The sequence below is a fragment of the Neoarius graeffei genome, chromosome 9, assembly GCF_027579695.1.
Source record: "Neoarius graeffei isolate fNeoGra1 chromosome 9, fNeoGra1.pri, whole genome shotgun sequence".
In the NCBI taxonomy this organism is placed as follows: Eukaryota; Metazoa; Chordata; class Actinopteri; order Siluriformes; family Ariidae; genus Neoarius; species Neoarius graeffei.
In genome coordinates, this window is record NC_083577.1 from 6,702,400 (window position 1) to 6,720,767 (window position 18,368).

Genomic DNA, 18,368 nt, shown 5'->3' on the forward strand with positions numbered 1-18,368 from the left:
GGAAAGTGACTAACACAGAGGTCCTTAAGCGTGCTGGAATCCCTAGCTTGGTTGCACTTCTCAGCCTGAGATGCCTCAGGTGGCTTGGTCATGTTCAACGGATGGAGCCAGGTCAAATTCCAAAGGATGTACTTTACAGGAAGTTGTGCGCAGGATCTTGCTCAGTTGGGTGTCTAAAACTCGGATACAAAGATGTCTGCAAAAGGGACATGTGGCTAACCAACATCACCACTAATAACTGGGAACACATCGCAGACAGTCGTGATGAATGGAGAGCTCTAGTCAGAGATGGAGAACAAAGGACAGAGAACCACAGAAATGTCCAGCTCGCTGAGAAGAGAACCAGAAGGAATGCAAGGGCAGCCTCTATAAGAGCACCATCTACCTTTGTCTACAGACAGTGTGGAAGAGACTGTCATTCTAGAGTGGGTCTGCATAGCCACTCTGGAAGGTACTCTTCCAACTCCTAGCACTATACCATTGTCTCCCGAGATGGACGGATGTCAACAACAAGAACAACAACAACAACAACCCTTTATATTTAATGTTGTTGAAGGTCTGTGAGACAAGTTAGTTCCTGTTATCACTAATAGAAGCTATAAACAGACATTTTATCTCATATTTCTCACATGCAGTTAATAAGACAAAAAAAAATTGCCCCTTGTAATTTACAAAGATACTGGAAAAAGCAGTCACCTGCCCTAAGACTCTGCCAATGGTGGAAACTTAATGATAGAATGCACTGATGATGCACTGACACCTAAAACCTGAAATATATGTGTAGAAATAGTTTAAGGTGGGTGGAGCACAGAAGCACGGCAGGCCAGAACTGAGTTCCCTCAAACTCTTTTATTGCACTTTTCAGCATCTTATATTTCGCTCGCCCACACACACACAGACACACACACACAAGTGTCCAGGTTGGGGGACAGCTCCCTTCCTCTGCTCTCCCTCTCCTCTTATAGGGTGCGGTCACTGGGGAAGACACACAAACACAGGTTAATTCCCATCAGGTGCAGTGATTCTGCCACTTACCTTCCCTGACTCCACCCTCCATTCACAGACCGATGCTTGACCACGCTCCCGCATACCCCCACCGCATAGACTCAGGCCAGGGAGCCGTCTGGCCTGCAGCTGACTCCCCCCCCCACTTGACAGGAGAGGAAATCCGCCACGACCATCTGCGCCCCCGGCCTGTGGACCACCTCGAACTTAAACGGCTGGAGTGCCAGATACCAACGGGTGATCTGCGCGTTGGCATCCTTCATGCGGTGGAGCCACTGTAGGGGCAAGTGGTCCGAACAGAGGGTGAAAGGGTGCCCCAGCAGGTAATAGTGGAGGGCGAGGACCACCCACTTGATGGCGAGGCATTCCTTTTCTATTGTGCTGTACCTGCCCTCGCGCACCGACAGCTTCCGGCTGATGTACAGCACTGGACGGTCCTCCTCCTGGGACAGAACAGCCCCCAGCCCTCTGTCCAACGCGTCCATCTGCAAAACAAAGCGGAGAGAAAAGTTAGGGGAGCATAACAGTGGCCCCCCACACACAGTGCAGCCTTTACCTCAGAGAAAGCCCGCTGGCATTGCTCCATCCACTGGACTGGATCTGGTGCCCCCTTTTTAGTGAGATCAATCAGCGGGCTGGTGACGTCCGAATAATTAGGTATAAACCTACGATAGTAGCCAGCCAGCCCCAGGAACTGTCTCACCCCCTTTTTGGTCTTGGGCCTCGGGCAGGCCGCAATCGCTGCTGTCTTATTGATTTGGGTACGCACCTGCCCATTGCCCAAGTGGAAACCCAGATACTGTATTTCCACCCGCCTAATCGCACACTTCTTTGGGTTGGCTGTGAGACCTGCTCACCTCAGCAACCTAAGGATGGCCCTTAGGTGTTCTAAGTGCTGCGGCCAGTCATTACTATAAATAATAATATCATCCAAGTATGCGGCCGCATAGGTGGCGTGGGGGCGGAGGACCCTATCCATAAGCCGCTGGAACGTAGCGGGCGCCCCAAACAGCCCAAACGGAAGCATGATGAACTTGTGTAAGCCAAATGGTGTGGAAAAGGCCATTTTCTCTCAGGATAGCGGAGTCAAGGGGATCTGCCAATAACCCTTTGTCAAATCCAGTGTCGAATAAAAACGAGCCATGCCTAATCGATCGAGCAACTCATCAATACGAGGCATTGGGTACGCATCAAATTTAGACACCACGTTGACTTTTCTATAGTCCACACAGAACCGGACCGACCCGTCGGCCTTGGGAACCAAGACCACCGGGCTGCTCCAGTCACTGTGGGACTCCTCGACGATGCCCATTTCGAGCATGGCCTCGAGTTCTTCCCAAACCACCTTTTTTTTGTGTTCAGGCAGTCTGTAAGGGCGGCTGCACACTACTACCCCCGGGGGCGTCTCAATGTGGTGTTCTGTGAGGTGGGTGCGGCCGGGCAGGGGCGAGAACACGTCAGAAAATTCTGTCTGCAACTGGCTGACCTCTGTGAGTTGGGTCAGGGAGAGGTGGTCTCCACAGGGGACCGGAGTGGTGGGCGATGTCAGTTTTCCCTATTGAACCTCCGGCCCCAGCTCCGCCTTCTCTGGAACCACCGATACCAATGCCACGGGGACCTCCTCGTTCCAAAGTTTTAACAGATTGAGGTGGTAAATCTGTAATGCCCCACCCCTGTCCGTTTGCCTCACCTCATAGTCGATGTCCCCAACTCGCCATGTGACCTCAAAGGGTCCTTGCCACCTGGGGATCAATTTGGAGCTCGACGTGGGCAACAACACGAGTACTTTATCTTCCGGTGTGAATTCCCTAAGGCGCGTGCCCCTGTCGTACAGACGGACTTGACATTCTTGGGCCTGCCGCAAATTCTCCTGGGTTAGGTGCGTGAGTGTGTGGAGTTTGGCGGGCAGGTCGATAACGTATTGAATTTCATTTTTACTTGTTGAAGGTCCCTCCTCCCAATTTTCACGCAGCACATCTAGAATGCCATGCAGCTTACCTCCATATAATAATTCGAATGGGGAGAACCCCGTGGAGGTTTGCGGGACCTCTTGCACTGCGAATAACAGGGGCTCGAGCCATTTATCCCAGTTGCGTGCGTCCTCGCCTACAAATTTCCGAATTATGTTCTTGAGGGTGTGATTGAACCACTTGACTAAGCCATCCGTTTGTGGGTGATAAAAGCTGGTGCGGATAGGCTTAATTCCCAGTAACCCATACAGTTCGTGCAGTGTGTGTGACATAAACGTAGTGCCTTGATCAGTCAGAATCTCTTTGGGGATTCCGACTTGGGAGATGACGCGGAAGAGTGCTTCTGCAATACTACGTGCTGAGATATTGCGAAGAGGCACTGCTTCCGGATATCGCATTGCATAGTCCACCAGAACTAAAATAAAGTGATATCCTCATGTTGACCGATCTAATGGCCCGATGAGATCCATCCCAATTCTTTCGAACGGGGTCTCAATTAATGGCAGAGGGTGCAAAGGCGCTTTTGGAATGGCCGCGGGATTTACTAACTGGCATTTGCGGCACGCCGTACACCACCTACGGAAATCGCCGCGAATCCCTGGCCAATAGAACCAGGCCATTATTTGGGCTAGTGTCTTATCCTGCCCCAAGTGTCCAGCCATGGGATTAAAGTGAGTCACCTGGAATATAAATTCCCCGCAGCTCTTTGGGATTAAAAGCTGTGTTATCGGTTCCTTAGTCTGAGTGTCCTGCGTCACTCAGTATAACCTGTCCTTAATAATGGAGAAATAAGGGAAGGACGGGGTGGCGTTTGGCTGGAGCATTTGACCATCGATTACTCTCACTTGGTCAAACGCATGCCGCAGAGTTTCGTCTCGCGACTGCTCTAACGGGAAATCCGTGAGGGATTCCCCGAGAGAGGGAGGAGAGGAGACACGCTGTCCTGCCATCGGAACAGCCGCCATATGGTCGTCTGCCAGCTCGATGGCCTGATCCAGCGACGCCGGGCGATGGCACTGGACCCACTTTGCTGTTCCTTCCGGAAGTCAGGCAATGAATTGTTCCAGCGCCACCAGGTCGATGATTCCCTCAGTGTTGCGGTTGTCGGCCCTCAGCCACCGCCGGCAGGCGTCCCGGAGTTGCTGGCCAAACATGAATGGCCGGCTGACCTCCTCCAGGTGCAGCACGTGGAAGCGCTGCCATTGCTGCTCAGGGGTGCGCCCCATGCATTGGAGGACGGCCCTGCGGAGGTCGGAGTAGACCAGCCAGCTGTCGGAGGGGAGCTGTAGCACATCCAGCTGTGCCTTGCCCATTAGCAGGGGGAGGAGGCGCGCCGCGCGCTGTTCCACCGGCCAACCCCATGCCTCTGCTGCCTGCTCAAAAAGAGCGAGGAAGGCTTCGGGGTCGTCATGCGAACCCATCTTCATTAGGGTGAGGTGGGGAGGGTCTGCGGTGGTGGTGATGGTGGACCCCGCTGACACAAGCATGTGTGGGAACACCTGGCGATCTTCCTGCTATGCCAGCACCAGGGCTTCGAACCGTTGTTCCTGCTCCTTCCAGAGGGTGACCAGCGCCTGGTGCTGGCTCTGTCGGGCCATAGTGAGGGCATGGACCAGGTCCTTGAAGGGGGAGGACTCCATGAGGCTGTTCTCTTCTGTACTCCGTCATGGGTTTCGGCACCACTGTAGAAATAGTTTAAGGAGGGTGGAGCACAGAAGCACAGCAGGCCAGAACTGAGTTCTCTCAAACTCTTTTATTGCACTTTTCAGCGTCTTATATTTCGCTCGCCCACACACACACACGCACACAAGTGTCCAGGTTGGGGGAGAGCTTCCTTCCTCTGCTCTCCCTCTCCTCTTATAGGGCGTGGTCACTGGGGAAGACACACAAACACAGGTTAATTCCCATCAGGTGCAGTGATTCTGCCACTTACCTTCCCTGACTCTGTCATCCATTCACAGACCAACGCTTGACCACGCCCCCGCTGCCACAATATGTTATACAAATTTCTCTGTGGCAGTAGGGGGTTGGTTGAGAACTTGAACAAACACTAGGGTTCTACAGTCTCCTTGCAGAAAGCTTCAACATATGAACAATGATTATTACACTTTCCTTTATTAAATAACAAATATATTTATAAGCCATTTAGATTACAAGAATGGGCAACATGGTGGTGCACTGTCACCTCACAGCAAAAAGGTTCTGGGTTTGAGCCCCACAGCTGACGGGGGCCTTTCTGTGTGGAGTTTGTGTTTCCTCTGGGTGCTCCAGTTTCCTCCACAGTTCAAAGACTTGCAGATTAGGTAAAATACCCAGCTACTGGGCTTGTGCCAGTGCATACTTGGTGCTGGTCCCAAGCCTGAATAGATTTTAGAGGGTTGCATCAGGAAGGGCATCTGGTGTAAAAACTATGCTAAATCAAATATGCGGAACAGATCCGCTGTGGTGACCCCTAACGGGAGAAGCCAAAAGAAGAAGAAGATTTAGATCACAAGACTTTCCTCTATATCCTCATGAGTCTTGGAATTCATGGCACTGGTTTGCTTCCCACCTGAAGGGATGGCCATATCAGGTAACATTGAGGGGATCCAAATCTCCTTCATCAGACTCTGCACTGGTGTCCCACAAGGCTCTGTCCTTGGTTCTCCTTGTTCTCCATTGATACCCGGTCTCTCAGTGAGACATATCCCCTCATGGGTTAACATACCACTGCTATGCCAATGACACCCAACTTATCCTCTCCTTTCCTTCCTAACATGAATTTCTAACAATCCATAATTTAAACCCGCAGTCCACTTGAACCACTGTGTGTGCCAAATGAACTGACACCTTAGTATATAATAGTGTTTATGTCTTAACTCTCTAACGCATTACCTAACAGACATTTAGCAGATGCTCTTATCCAGAGGGATGTACATTGAGCGCTTAAACACATACCCAGCACTTTGGGAGCAGAGAGGGGTTAGGTGCCTTGCTCAAGGACACGTCAGCCATGGATTTTTCCTGCCAGTCCAGGGAATCAAATCAGCAACCCTTTGGGCCCAAGGCTACTTCTTGAACCTTTAGGCCATGGGCTGCCAAGAGTCATTCATCAGCATTTATACAGTTTCTGTAACAGGAGCTCTGACGATAATTCTGGCTGCAAATGACATTTATATTAATGTGCTCATTCAATACCTTATTGTTTCTTGTCTGAAATGTACACAGGCTCTTGTACGGCAGGTGTGCCACACAGATACCGGTATTTAAAAATCTGTAGTTGTTGGTGTGGTGAGATTTTCTGTGAAGAGATGTTCATTTAGCATTTTTGGAAGGAGTCTCCAGTGTCAGCAGTTTGTTTGTTGTTGTTTTTTTTTTTTTTCCAGGACAGAAAAGCAGAGGTGGACAGTAACAAAGTACATTTACTCAAGTACTATACTTAAGTACACTTTTTGAGTATCTGTACTTTAATTGAGTATTTTTTATTTTTGGAAACTTCTGACTTTAACTTCACTACATTTGAAAGGCAAATATCATACTTTTCACTCCACTACATTTCTATCAAGGTCCTCGTTACTTGTGCAGCTTTGAAGGTGGATGTTTTTTTCTTCTCTTTTCTATAATGTGATTGGGGTTTTTTTTGCAGGTCTGAGACAGTCTATCAGTAATCACTAGGGTCATATCTCATCCATAGACTGTATAAAATCAAGATAAATGATTTCTCAGTAGCATTATTTAAGACGATCAGTTGATGGCAGAATGGAAGGAGGCGATTCTTCTGGGGAATGCACGCACTCATGACTTTACCTAGAACCCATGTTTCAGTTTTCTGAAAGGAATTGAGATTCGTTTTGTTTTAAATGTTTGCTTTGTTTGCCAAAAACAAACCACATCATGGCCTACAAAAACTCGCCGTCCGACCTGCGGAAGCATATTGAGGTCTATAAACATTTTATTCCAAGAGAAAGTTTGCAACAAAGTTGTCTGTGCTTTTAGAGCTAACGATAACATTGCAATAGCTATGCAGTCTGGTTAGTCAAATGACTTTCTATGGATTTGCGCACCAAGTTGCCATCGCCTAACGTTAACACATAGCTAGTTAACTTGGACACTGTTAGTTAGCATGTAAAAATGGAGTTACGCTAACATGAATAACGTTAATTTATCTGAAGTCCTTTCAGAAATATGTTTTAGCATAATCTTGCCAAATAAACAGAATATAGAAATCTTTCTTTTCTAGTAGCATTAGCTACCCAATATGATTTCAAGTTTGAAAAGAGTTTCCTAGCATGTCAGGTGGAGCCTCACTGACTAGCTAGCTTAACATTAAACCACCATGACAGCACAGCATGCGTTCATTTTGTGAATTCACATTTCTGTCTTTGGTAGCACCATTAGGATTTATAAGCATTGTGGCAATAATACAACCAGGGCTGCCAACTTTTCAAAATTTCTTGGAGTGAGATTTTTTTTTTGGGGGGGGGGAGGTCGACAGCAAAAGTTTTCCGCACACCACGCAGTAAGTGGGAATTTTGTATTCAGTTTGATATTCACTTGCCCCCCCTGCATTCTGGTGTTTTGTTTGTGGGTGTCACGGAACAAACAGGAGAGGAAATCAATTGCACTCAAACCAAGTTTATTAATAAGAGGGAGTTGGGAGAATGTGTGTGGGTGAAGTCTAGTGGCAGGAGAGGCTGGAGGTGACATCTGAGGTCTCCCATCCAATTACTGACTAGGCCCAACCCTGCTTAGCAGCTAAGATGTGACAGGACCTGGTGTAGTCAGAGAGCTGTGGTGGTAGGCTGACGGTGCTTGGGTTTCAGGTGGTCTCCCAGTGAGCAGTCCCTCAGTAGGCAAGCGTTAGAGAGCCAAACCAGGCAGATGGAGAGGCAGGCTAGCAGCAGGGCTGAGCGAGCTGGAGATCAGGCGAAGGTACAAGAGGGGCAGGCAAGAGGCAGAGTCAACGGGACAGAAGGCAGGTTGGGTTACCGGGGCTGGAGAGCAGACAGAGTCAAACTGGAACAGAACAATATCAGGAGTCAGAGTAGTAGGAACACAGAGCAGGTTATCAGGCTGAGAGTTGCAGATGATCTGACACTGAGGCTTGGGGGGACTGCAGCTTAAATACACACAGGGGGGAAGCAGGTGATCGGCAACAGCCAATGACAGTCACTGAAAGTTAATAAGAGGAAGTGAGTGCGGGCGTGGCCAGTAATGCTGAGTGGAGATGTTACCTGAAGAGAGAAACCACCAGGTAGGATCATGACAGTGGGTCATCCAGCTGGAGATGGACAATGGGGGGTGTGTTTGAGATTTTGGATTTAGTAGATGTTCCTGCATTCTGGTGGATTTTTTGGAATGGCCTGCTGTGTCATACCTACATTCTTACACACCCTGACTTGCCAGGCCTTCAGCTTGTGGCCAACAAAAGCACCAAGTTTTGGCTTAAAAGCCCCCACACTAGAAAACTACAGATGACTGCCAATGTTCCTGTAGCCCTATAGACCTGCTCTTCTGTCTGCCCTGTTTGTTGCTCTTCTGTCTGTTGTTCTGTCTGTCCTGTCTGCCTTTTCTGGCTTGGCTGGACTGTCAAAATAAAATATTCCACTTTTGTCCTGCCAGTGGTCTTACCCTTCGGGACATCTTACCTTTGAAAGAATTCAAATAGTCATGTTGGTTTAATAAATCTACGCAGTCACAACAACATGCCTTTTCCTGGAGGACAAGTTTCTTGTGTTTATTCTGAATCTTACCTGCTCTGAGTGGTAGGCAGGCCTACAGCAAAATGGTCAAGTTCTTTGATATTACAGGTGACCATGCTTTATTTACTTTAACTGAGCAATTACATACATCATAAATAATTAAAAATAAATACCCTGTAAATAAATAATAGGTATGGTGGCTAATGGCTCTTCTTGCATTTGTAATATTATCTCTTACTTGCTTTATTTTACAACATTTCCAGTATGGCTTCAAATAAAGTCATAAAGTATGATAACATACAGTAAACAAACTAAAAATGCGCCTTAATAAATGTGTGCTAAGGAGGTGCTCTCCCGTGCTGCTTGTTGGGGAAGATAGAGGCTGTGGCACGGCAGTAGGCCTATAATGATTTATCATGCCTAGTACACAGCTCTCGATATGGCATTAAATATTCTCACAACACTTATAGGCTAAAATGATTAAGAAACTTTATATAAGTTCATAATTACGCCAGTAACGCCACACATTGGCGTGCATATGTACAAACCTGTCTGAGACACTCGTCTTCAACTCGGATACCTTCTTCTCCCTCCTCTTCCTCTAAATTGACGGTAGGCAATTATCCAACTTCCGGCGAGTGCAGCATCATTAGATGCGCCACCTACCATAGGGGAGTGTGTACAGAAGGGAACACCTCTCTGCCTGTTTAGCCGTGCATAAGGCATAATTGATCGATTGCAAGTGGTTGGCGCGACGCAATGGGTAGCCTAGATCAGATAGATAAACTAGATTTTTTTCTAGTGTGAGAAATCGGAGGTATGGCGTGTGAGCGTGTGAAGACAGTCAAATGCGTGTGTCTCACGCTCATTGCGTGAGAGTTGGCAGCCCAGATACAACAATTCGTTGAAAGAAAATGTAGTTTTAATGAAGTTGGGTACTTTGTTCACCTCTGCAGAAAAGTCTTTAGGATGGAGTTTGCAGTGTCTCTGTAACACAACAGCCCTATGTCTAGCTGGAGTCTCATCACATCGCTCCTGTGGAGGACGGTCGCATATGGACAGTCTCAAAGCACACTTAGAAAATGGTTTTGGACACTTACAGTTTTGCTACGATGGTTTAGGACTATAATTGTCATGATAACTCTCGGACTGCGGTTGTCATGAACAGTTTTGCACTCAAGTCTTCATCAATGATCAGTTTATAACTTCAACAAAATAGACTTCATATTAAAACTGTAATGATTTTCCTGGATACCAGGGCTTTGAACCGGTTCAAGGAACGAAAACGAAAACCGGGAACTTTTTCTATTTCACATGGAACAGAAACGAAACCAGAAACTTTATTATTTTTTATGTTCCGGAACAGAAACGCTTATTAAAAATAATGGTAACCGGTTAATACCGGTTTTTATTTCGTTCCTCAAAGTTTCCGTAGCCTACAAATAAAAAAGCCATTCTTCTCCTGCGCAAGTTTCTATGACCCGCTGGGGTTCACTTCCTGTGTGACGTTCGCTGACTGAATGGAGAGAGCGGGAGGGTGGACTGCTATCACGTCTCCATTACTGAGTGTCTGAGCAAAGAAGAGCCTGAACGATGCAACCTCCCTATTGGCTGTTTGTAAAAATGTATCAGTTGTTGCCCTTCCCACGGGAATTATCGCGGGCTCGAGAGACGAGACCTGACGAGTTAGTTCGTTGGTAGCAGAACAAAATGTCTGGACACAAATCGGGTTTTCAGAAAAGGAAAGAAAATAAACGGAGGGTCGAAAATACAAAAAAGGAGGCAGAAAATGCAAAACGAGTTTTAAGGTAGGACAAATGGTTACTTTTCTGAGGCAGCCCGCCGTGGCTGCCTGCAGGCTTATTTATTATAGCCCATTTAGTTAAAATAGTTGATATAAAATGTTTATAGTTATGTGATGGTTGTCCTGATTTAGACTGGTGTTTTTTTTTTTTTGGGGGGGGGGGGGGGGGGGTTGCGCGATGTTGCACCCGGGTCCAGATTAGGGTAGAACCGGCCCTGGCTACATTTCAGGTGTAGTTTGTTTTATGTATGTATGTACTTGCATAGATGTGTACTTGGTCTTCCAATATGGCGCCTAACAAAATCTCGCGGCGCGGTGACGTCATGCGGTAGCCCTCTATAGGGCCTGACTAGCCTTTGGTAACACACTAAACGAATTATCTTTCATTTTTGGCACTTTTTCTGTTTGTGTAGATGGGAAGACATACTGAGAATCCAAATCGCCAACATTTGAAATAATAATTGCTTTGAATTATTTCTTGTCTTATTTAATGAAGGTTGTAATAGAATTAGCCTACATTTGGCTTAAGCTGGATGAGACAGAGACATAACTTTATAGCCATTTGTTAAACAGCTGACAGGGAACATAATTAACCGTTCCGGGAACGAAATTTTTTTTGTTCTAACCGGTTCGGGAACGTCTATTTAATGGTGGAACCCAAAACCAGAAATGTTAAAATTCCGTTTCTGTTCGGAACGAACCAATAGGAAAAAAATTCTGGTTCAAAGCCCTGCTGGATACTCAGTTGCATTTTGTGACTCTGTAGGACACAGTTATGGAAGCAAGTTATTTATAATCACTTTATAAAGTTATTAGTCAAATAAGGATGGGTTCCCTTTTGAGTCTGGTTCCTCTCAAGGTTTCTTCCTCATGTCATCGCCACTATCGCCACAGGCTTGCTCATCAGGGATAAATAAATTTATCGGGGACAAAATTAGCTTATATGTTTAAAGTCTTTAATTTTCTACAACAGCATGTGTTGTTGTTTCTTATATACTTCAAGAAAAAGAAAACAAAAGACATGAAAATCAAGACTGAGTATATTTTATTTGCAACAGTACTTCCACGAACACATGCTTGCTGCAAATGAGATCTTTTGCAAAAATCTCTTCTCAGAATAGTTGAAATATTTTGAATTCTGCAGATTGTTATCAATGAGATTTCCCCCAGCACCTGTCTTTTGTGACTCATTTATGAATTACAGTTTATAGAAAAACAACATTACAAACTTGAGTCTTTGCAACTATATGAATTATACAAAGCAAGAAAAAGCATTTTAGCCTGGAAAATAAATAAACATTTGTTGTTTGTTTGAATGTTAATGTGTGTTGTATTATTTATTCAAGTTCTTATAAGGTTGAAACATCAAATATGAAATGTTCATAAATGTAGATTAAACGAAACCATTAATTTATAAAACCATATTTCATGTTTTAGGATTCGGTGGATCTATTTAAAACCCTCCCAGGAGTATTTTTCTGTTGCTACAGAACTTCCTTCTGTAAAGTAAGATAAGGGTGTTTTTTTTCCTTTCACTTCATGCCCCTTGGGTGTAGGTAAAGTGAGAAATATGAAACAAATGCAAAAAGGACAGATTTATTTTATTATGCAACTCATTTATGTTGCCAACAAGAAAGACAGAAATGCAAGAAAAAACATTCAATTTTTTTTTCCTCAGAAATGTATTTTTGTACATTTTTTCAGCTCCACTTTTTATCTCTTTTATAAACTATATACTTGACTACAGTCTCTCTAGTTAACACTTAGGCTTGTGCGATGCATTATCTTATCTTTTTACCACAAAAATAGGCAACATGGAGTCCAAAAAGCCCTTCCTGGGAAATCTTTCTGAAGACTGGTATGCGTTTAGGTGGATGTGGCAGCGTCGGCGTGGTCGAGCGTCGGCTGTGAACGGTGAGGAGGCAGGTTGAACCAGCAGCAGGCAACATGTGATGATGTGGACCTGTGTCATTTTACTGGCTGTCTATTAACCTGTGTCTCTGTGTGTATTTCAGACAGTCAGGAACGAGAGAGAGAGAGAGAGAGAGAGAGCAGCATCACCTCACGTGGGTGCCCGTGTATGTGTTAAGCTGACACTGAAAAGTGTATTAAATAAAAGAACTCACCTGTTCTGAAGCCTGTTTCCAGTTCCTCTGTTTCGGGTTGCGGCACCAGTGCGACGACTCTCAAACTTATGGGGAAACAGGGGAACTGGAAACAGGCTTCAGAACAGGTGAGTTCTTTTATTTAATACACTTTGATGCCTGCAACACACTCAAAAAAAGTTGGGACAGAGGCATTATTACCATTGTATTACATCACCTTTCCTTTAATAACACTTTTTAATCGTACGGGATCTCAGGATACTAATTGTTGCAGTTTTGCAATTGGAATTTTTGTCCATTCTTCCTTGATACAAGACTTCAGCTGCTCAACAGTCCGTGGTCACCGTTGTCTGATTCTCCTCTTCATGATGCCACATACATTCTTAATAGGAGACAGAGCTGGACTGGCAGCAGGCCAGTCAAGCACATGCACTCTGTGTCTACAAAGCCACACTGTATTGAAGCCCGTGCACTATGAAGCCTGGCATTGTCCTGCTCAAATAAGCATGGACTTCTCAGGAAGAAACGCTGCCTTGATGGCAACATGTGTCTCTCTAAAATCCTAATATATGCCTCTGCATTAATGATACCTTCACACACATGCAACTCGCCCATACCATGGGCACTGATGCCCCCCATGCCATCACAGATGCCAAACTTTTACAGGACCATCCAGTTTGTTATCCAAGTTTGTTATCATTTGCACCTTTCTCTGATAACAAACTGGATGGTTGTGTTCACCTTTGGCACTGAGAACTCAACGTCTGGTTTTCTTCATAATGAGCCGAAATGCAGACTCATCTGACCACAGCACCTTTCCACTGTCTTTCAGGCCCAGCGAAATCGGCAGCGTTTCTGCATAGAATTGACTAATGGCTTTCTCCTTGTGTAATACAGTTTCAGGTTACATTTCTGGACGCAGCAGTGGACTGTGTTAAGTGACAACAGTTTCTGAAGTCCTTCCGAGCCCATGTGGCTATCTTTGTCACATTAGCATGACGGTTTCTCAGGCAGTGCTGCTTGCAGTCTCGAAGGTCACGCACATTCAACAGCAGTTCCCAACCTCGGCCTTTACACACTGAAGGCCAATTTATGCTGACAACCCAGTCCTCGCAGACGGTGTCGCAGACAGTGTCTGCGTAGCCCCCCCACCTTCGCAGACGCTCTGCGCGCACCTCCCAAAAATTGTGACCACCGCAGAAGCCTCGCAGACAGCGCCACAGACAAGAGGGCTCTGATTGGTCCACTCTACCCGCTGTACACGCACTTCCGCTTCCCTACTTTCCCCGTTTGTTTTGTTTTCACGACCGACATTTTTAAAAACACGAGCAAAGATGGAGCAGCATGAAGAACAGTTGATTGAGGAAGTGAGGAAGTATGTACATCTATACGACTCCAGTTCTAGTCATTATAAAAAAAAAAGTTCTAGTCATTATAAGTAACCGGAGGATAAACACTCCACTAACCACACCCACCAACTACTCCTAGCGACTTCGCGCCCCCTTGCGTTGTGCCGGTGAATAACATCGCGCACGCCTATTCCCCCGCTCAACAATAAATTACAACTGTCTGCGAAAAGCTATCTGCGAAAGCCTTGTCGCAAGAGCATGCAGAGGCCTTAAGATGTCTCTGAATCTTTACACAATATGATGTACTAAGGATTTTGAAAGACCTAAATCTTGCATTGAGATGTTCTTTTTGAATTGACCAACAATTCTCATGAATTTTGGCAGAAAGCAGTGAGCTACGCCCCGTCCTTGCTTGCAAAGACTGACCCTTTGGTGCTCCTTTTAAACCCAATCATGTTACCGATTAACCTGCTTATTGTGGAATCTTCCAAAATGGAGGTACTTGAATATCCTGTAAACTTTTCAGTCTTGTTTTGCCTCTGTCCATTTTTTGGGAGCGTGTTGCAGGCATCAAATTCTAACTTCATTTATATTTACAAAATACAGTTAAGTTGTTCAGTAAAACTATTGAAAATCTCTTTGTCCTTTTGTCAATTAAATAAAAGTTCTTGTGAATTAACAAATCACAGGTTTTTGTTTTTATTGCATTTTGGAAGATATCCCAACTTTTCTGGAAATGAAGTTTGTACATGGTTACACACTATCCATGATTTCGGCTATGTGCGTTAGATCTTGGAACGTAGCCCCCACAAATAAGGCGGTTCTACTGTATAACTTTAGATGTTATAGATGCAGTATTAACAGTGAGTTTATGAATAATTGTGAATATGACATCCTCTCACAGTGTGTCAATGTAGCCGATGTTAACTAGCTGGCCAACAAACGATGTGAAAATGCAAGAGCATGAACGACAATAACATCCTTTCTTGACTACTTAACTTCCTTACTTGAACTATTTAACATCTCAAAGACCAACCCACATTCCAATTTATGGTCTTTAGGGCCCATACAGAGTTGCTCTCAGGTCCATATAGGGTCTCCATGATGCCCATATTTTCATAGCTGAACTTATGTTGTTTGTGATCTGCAGAAAATCCTGACTGAAGTTAGCACATAATATTTCATGTTGGAAATCTTCTACTTTTAGCATTTAAAAAAAAAAGGCATAAAGGTGAGTGGAAGAGCTACAGTGTAACGGAAGTGTGTCTGGTGCTGCCTGAGCTGTACACTGAGCCAGCACGGTAGCGCATGAGCACTTCCCTGGCCACAAGTCCCTTTTTGAAGAGCAAAGACAGCAAATGGTTCCTGAACTTCTTGCCAACAAAGGCGTAGAGGATGGGATTGATGGCACAGTGCATAAAAGCCAAAGCCTGAGTGGAATACATGACCACTGCCAGATTATCTCGATTCTGGCATGTGTCTTCAATAAGTCCACCTCGCATCAGCGTGTCCACGAACTCAGCCACATTATTAGGTAGCCAGCAGATGACAAAAGCCAGCACCACACACAAGATCACTCTCATTGCTTTGTGTTTTTGGCTATTACGTGAGCGAAAAAGGGTTCCAACCGTGTAGCCATAGCAGAACAGCATGACTAAAAGAGGAAAGAAAAAGCCAAGGACGTGATGGACAATTCGCAATCCCAAACGCCAACTATCCACTATCTCTGCAGTGTTGTTCTCGTAGCAAAACATAAAGCCGTTTATTTGCAGTGCTTCTCGCTGAATGATGATGGGAATGGACAGCACAGTGGCCCCTAGCCACACTGAAAAACACACTATCCTCACCACATGGTGCTGCTTCGAGAGGAATTGAGTGGCTTTGACGATGGCCATGTAGCGGTCGATGCTAATGCATGCCAGCAGGAAGACGCAGCTGTAGAATGCCACCTCCTGGACACCTGAGAGCAATTTGCACAGAAAAGTACCAAAAATCCAATTCGATTCATGGATGTAGACAGCCCAGAAGGGCAGCGTGAGCGAGAACAGCAGGTCAGCGATTGCCAGGTGCATCAGGTAGATGTCAGTCGATGTCCTGTGCGTCTTCATGGTCCACACAGCAATCATCACCACACTATTCCCCATGAGACCAAAGAAGAACACCACGATGTAGCCAAGCACAATCCCAGTGCTGTTTACAACATCCAGAGAACTTTTACATGGTGAGGCGGGCAAAAATGAAGTAGTGTAGTTCTCATAATCATAGACTTCCGAGCTTGACATGTTGGACTGGAAAATAAGACAAGCAGTCACTTTAACCAAATAAAATAAAATAAAATAAAATAAAATAATTGTACACAATTTTCTTCTTACCCTAAATGTAGTGTTTGCTTTTTAACGGCAGATATATACTTGAGATAACCATTTAGCATAACCAATAACTAACAAAAGCCTATCTTACATAGTACATTTCTGAAAAACCGTATCTAGCTCTTCAGTGATGTTACTAAGAGTTACTGATGTGGTTTAGGATGCAGCGTGTACCTATAAGCATGACCAACACTTCACTGTGTAACTTGGCACTTATATTATAGAGGGAGGGCAATCGTATCTTTCAGCACTTTATATGCAGATGATAATGCAGTTTTACTTCGAACTGAAAGTTGGAATTATGAACTTTTTTCAAATCCCAAAAATTTAACAAAATTTTTAAAAATTATTTAAAAATCTACATCAACAGAGCATATAGATTTAGACATTTATTTGTGGAATATATATTTGGGAAAGGTATAATACTTCCATTACTTTACATTATCAACCACGCAGCATACATCTGGGTTAAACAGAAAAACGAAAAATCATTTTTGCCTCGTTCATCCGTTAAGACAAGGATTTGTCTGTACATGCTTCACAGGAAACAAAGCGTGAAATAAGGCAACATGTAAAGTAATAAAGTTAAATTATGTTCAAAAGTGCACAATGGATAAGCAGGAATTGAAACATTTAATATTTTCATTCTCAGAAAGGAAATGAAACTTTTATCCTATGATAACAACTATTAAATCTCAGTAAGCTCCTATTTTATTAATAATGATGCACTTTCTTACCAATCTGCTGGGTTTTTTCACCCCCGGCTGGAGAAGATGAATCTACTCAGTTTCAGCAAACAAGCAGCTGCTTATACGTGCAAAACACCTTTGCTGTCACTAGTGGAATAGACTCAGATTTCACTAAAACAGAAAAACAGATGACCAGGTTCTTCCTGTGTGTGACATGTACTCAACACACACACACACACACACACAGATATAATCAGCAAGCTTCACAACAGAAGAGGGGATGATAAATGTGGTTTGTGGTGTTTAATCATCACACTTGCCCAAATGTACTATACATTCATGTCTACACAAAAAAGGAAAAAAGTAGAATACTGTAGATATATGATTGCACAGCATACATCTTTAATTTAAAAAAAAAACAACTAGAATTTGGTGCACAAGGTTTAATTTTCTTTGGGTTTTCTGAAATCAACACAGGGTCAAAATTATACATACAGGGTCAAAAATATACATATGCTCACTTAGATTATTAATTCAGAGGTACTGAAACTTCCAAAATGTCTCTTATCTTGCCAAGGCTGAGGTCTCTTAACTTCCTGTTAGTGATCATGATTGACTACAGCTGGTAGCTTCTGTGTGCCTTCATAAAAAGGGTTTGATTACAGCACTCATTAGACTGACCAACACACAGTAAAATGGAAAGTCCAAGGAGCTCAGTGCAGATCCGAGAAAGAGGATCGCAGATATACACAACTCCAGAAAGTTTCTTGGAGCCATTTCTAAACTGCAAATTCCAAGATCAGTTCAACCAATTGTATCCAAGTTATTGTGAGGTGTAGTCACTTTGCCAAGCCATTTTGCTGCAAGAAAACCCAAACTGTCACCCTCAGCTGAAAGGAAATTGGTTTGGATGGTCAGGAACAACCTGGGGACCACCATGGCACAGCCCTGCCATGAACTGGAAGCTGATGGATCACTGTCTACAGTTCAGATCACCATGGACTAAGAGGCTGCTATCCAAGAAATAACCCCCTGCTCCAAAATTGACACCTTCAAGCTTAACTAAATTTTGAAGCTGACCACATGAACAAAGAAAAAGCCTTCTGGAGGAAAGCTGTGTGGTCAGATGAGACAAAGATTGAGTTGTTTGGCCACAATGATCACCATGTACAGAGGGACACTGTACCAACTGGTGGTGGTGGTAGGATCATCATGCTCTGGGGCTGTTTTGCTGCCAGTGGAACTGGTTCATTGTACAAAGTGGATGGAATAATGAAGAAGGAGGTCTACCTCAGAATTCTTCAGCATAAACCATCAGAAACTTGAACAGGACTTGAGACATGGGAGTTACAACAGGACAATGAACCCAAACATGCATCAGAGCTGGTTGTGGAGG

General features: G+C 44.6%; 1 protein-coding gene across 1 annotated transcript; it reads right to left on the reverse strand.

The window, feature by feature from the left end:
• Window positions 1-11,488: 11,488 nt before the first annotated feature.
• On the reverse strand, window positions 11,489-17,174 carry cxcr2 (chemokine (C-X-C motif) receptor 2). The gene is made up of 2 exons (XM_060928987.1): window positions 17,021-17,174; window positions 11,489-16,202 (listed from the first exon to the last, which is right to left on the reverse strand). The coding sequence occupies exon 2, from the start codon at window positions 16,194-16,196 to the stop codon at window positions 15,159-15,161; it is 1,038 nt and encodes a 345-aa protein (XP_060784970.1). The 5' UTR covers window positions 16,197-16,202; window positions 17,021-17,174; the 3' UTR covers window positions 11,489-15,158.
• Window positions 17,175-18,368: the final 1,194 nt, after the last annotated feature.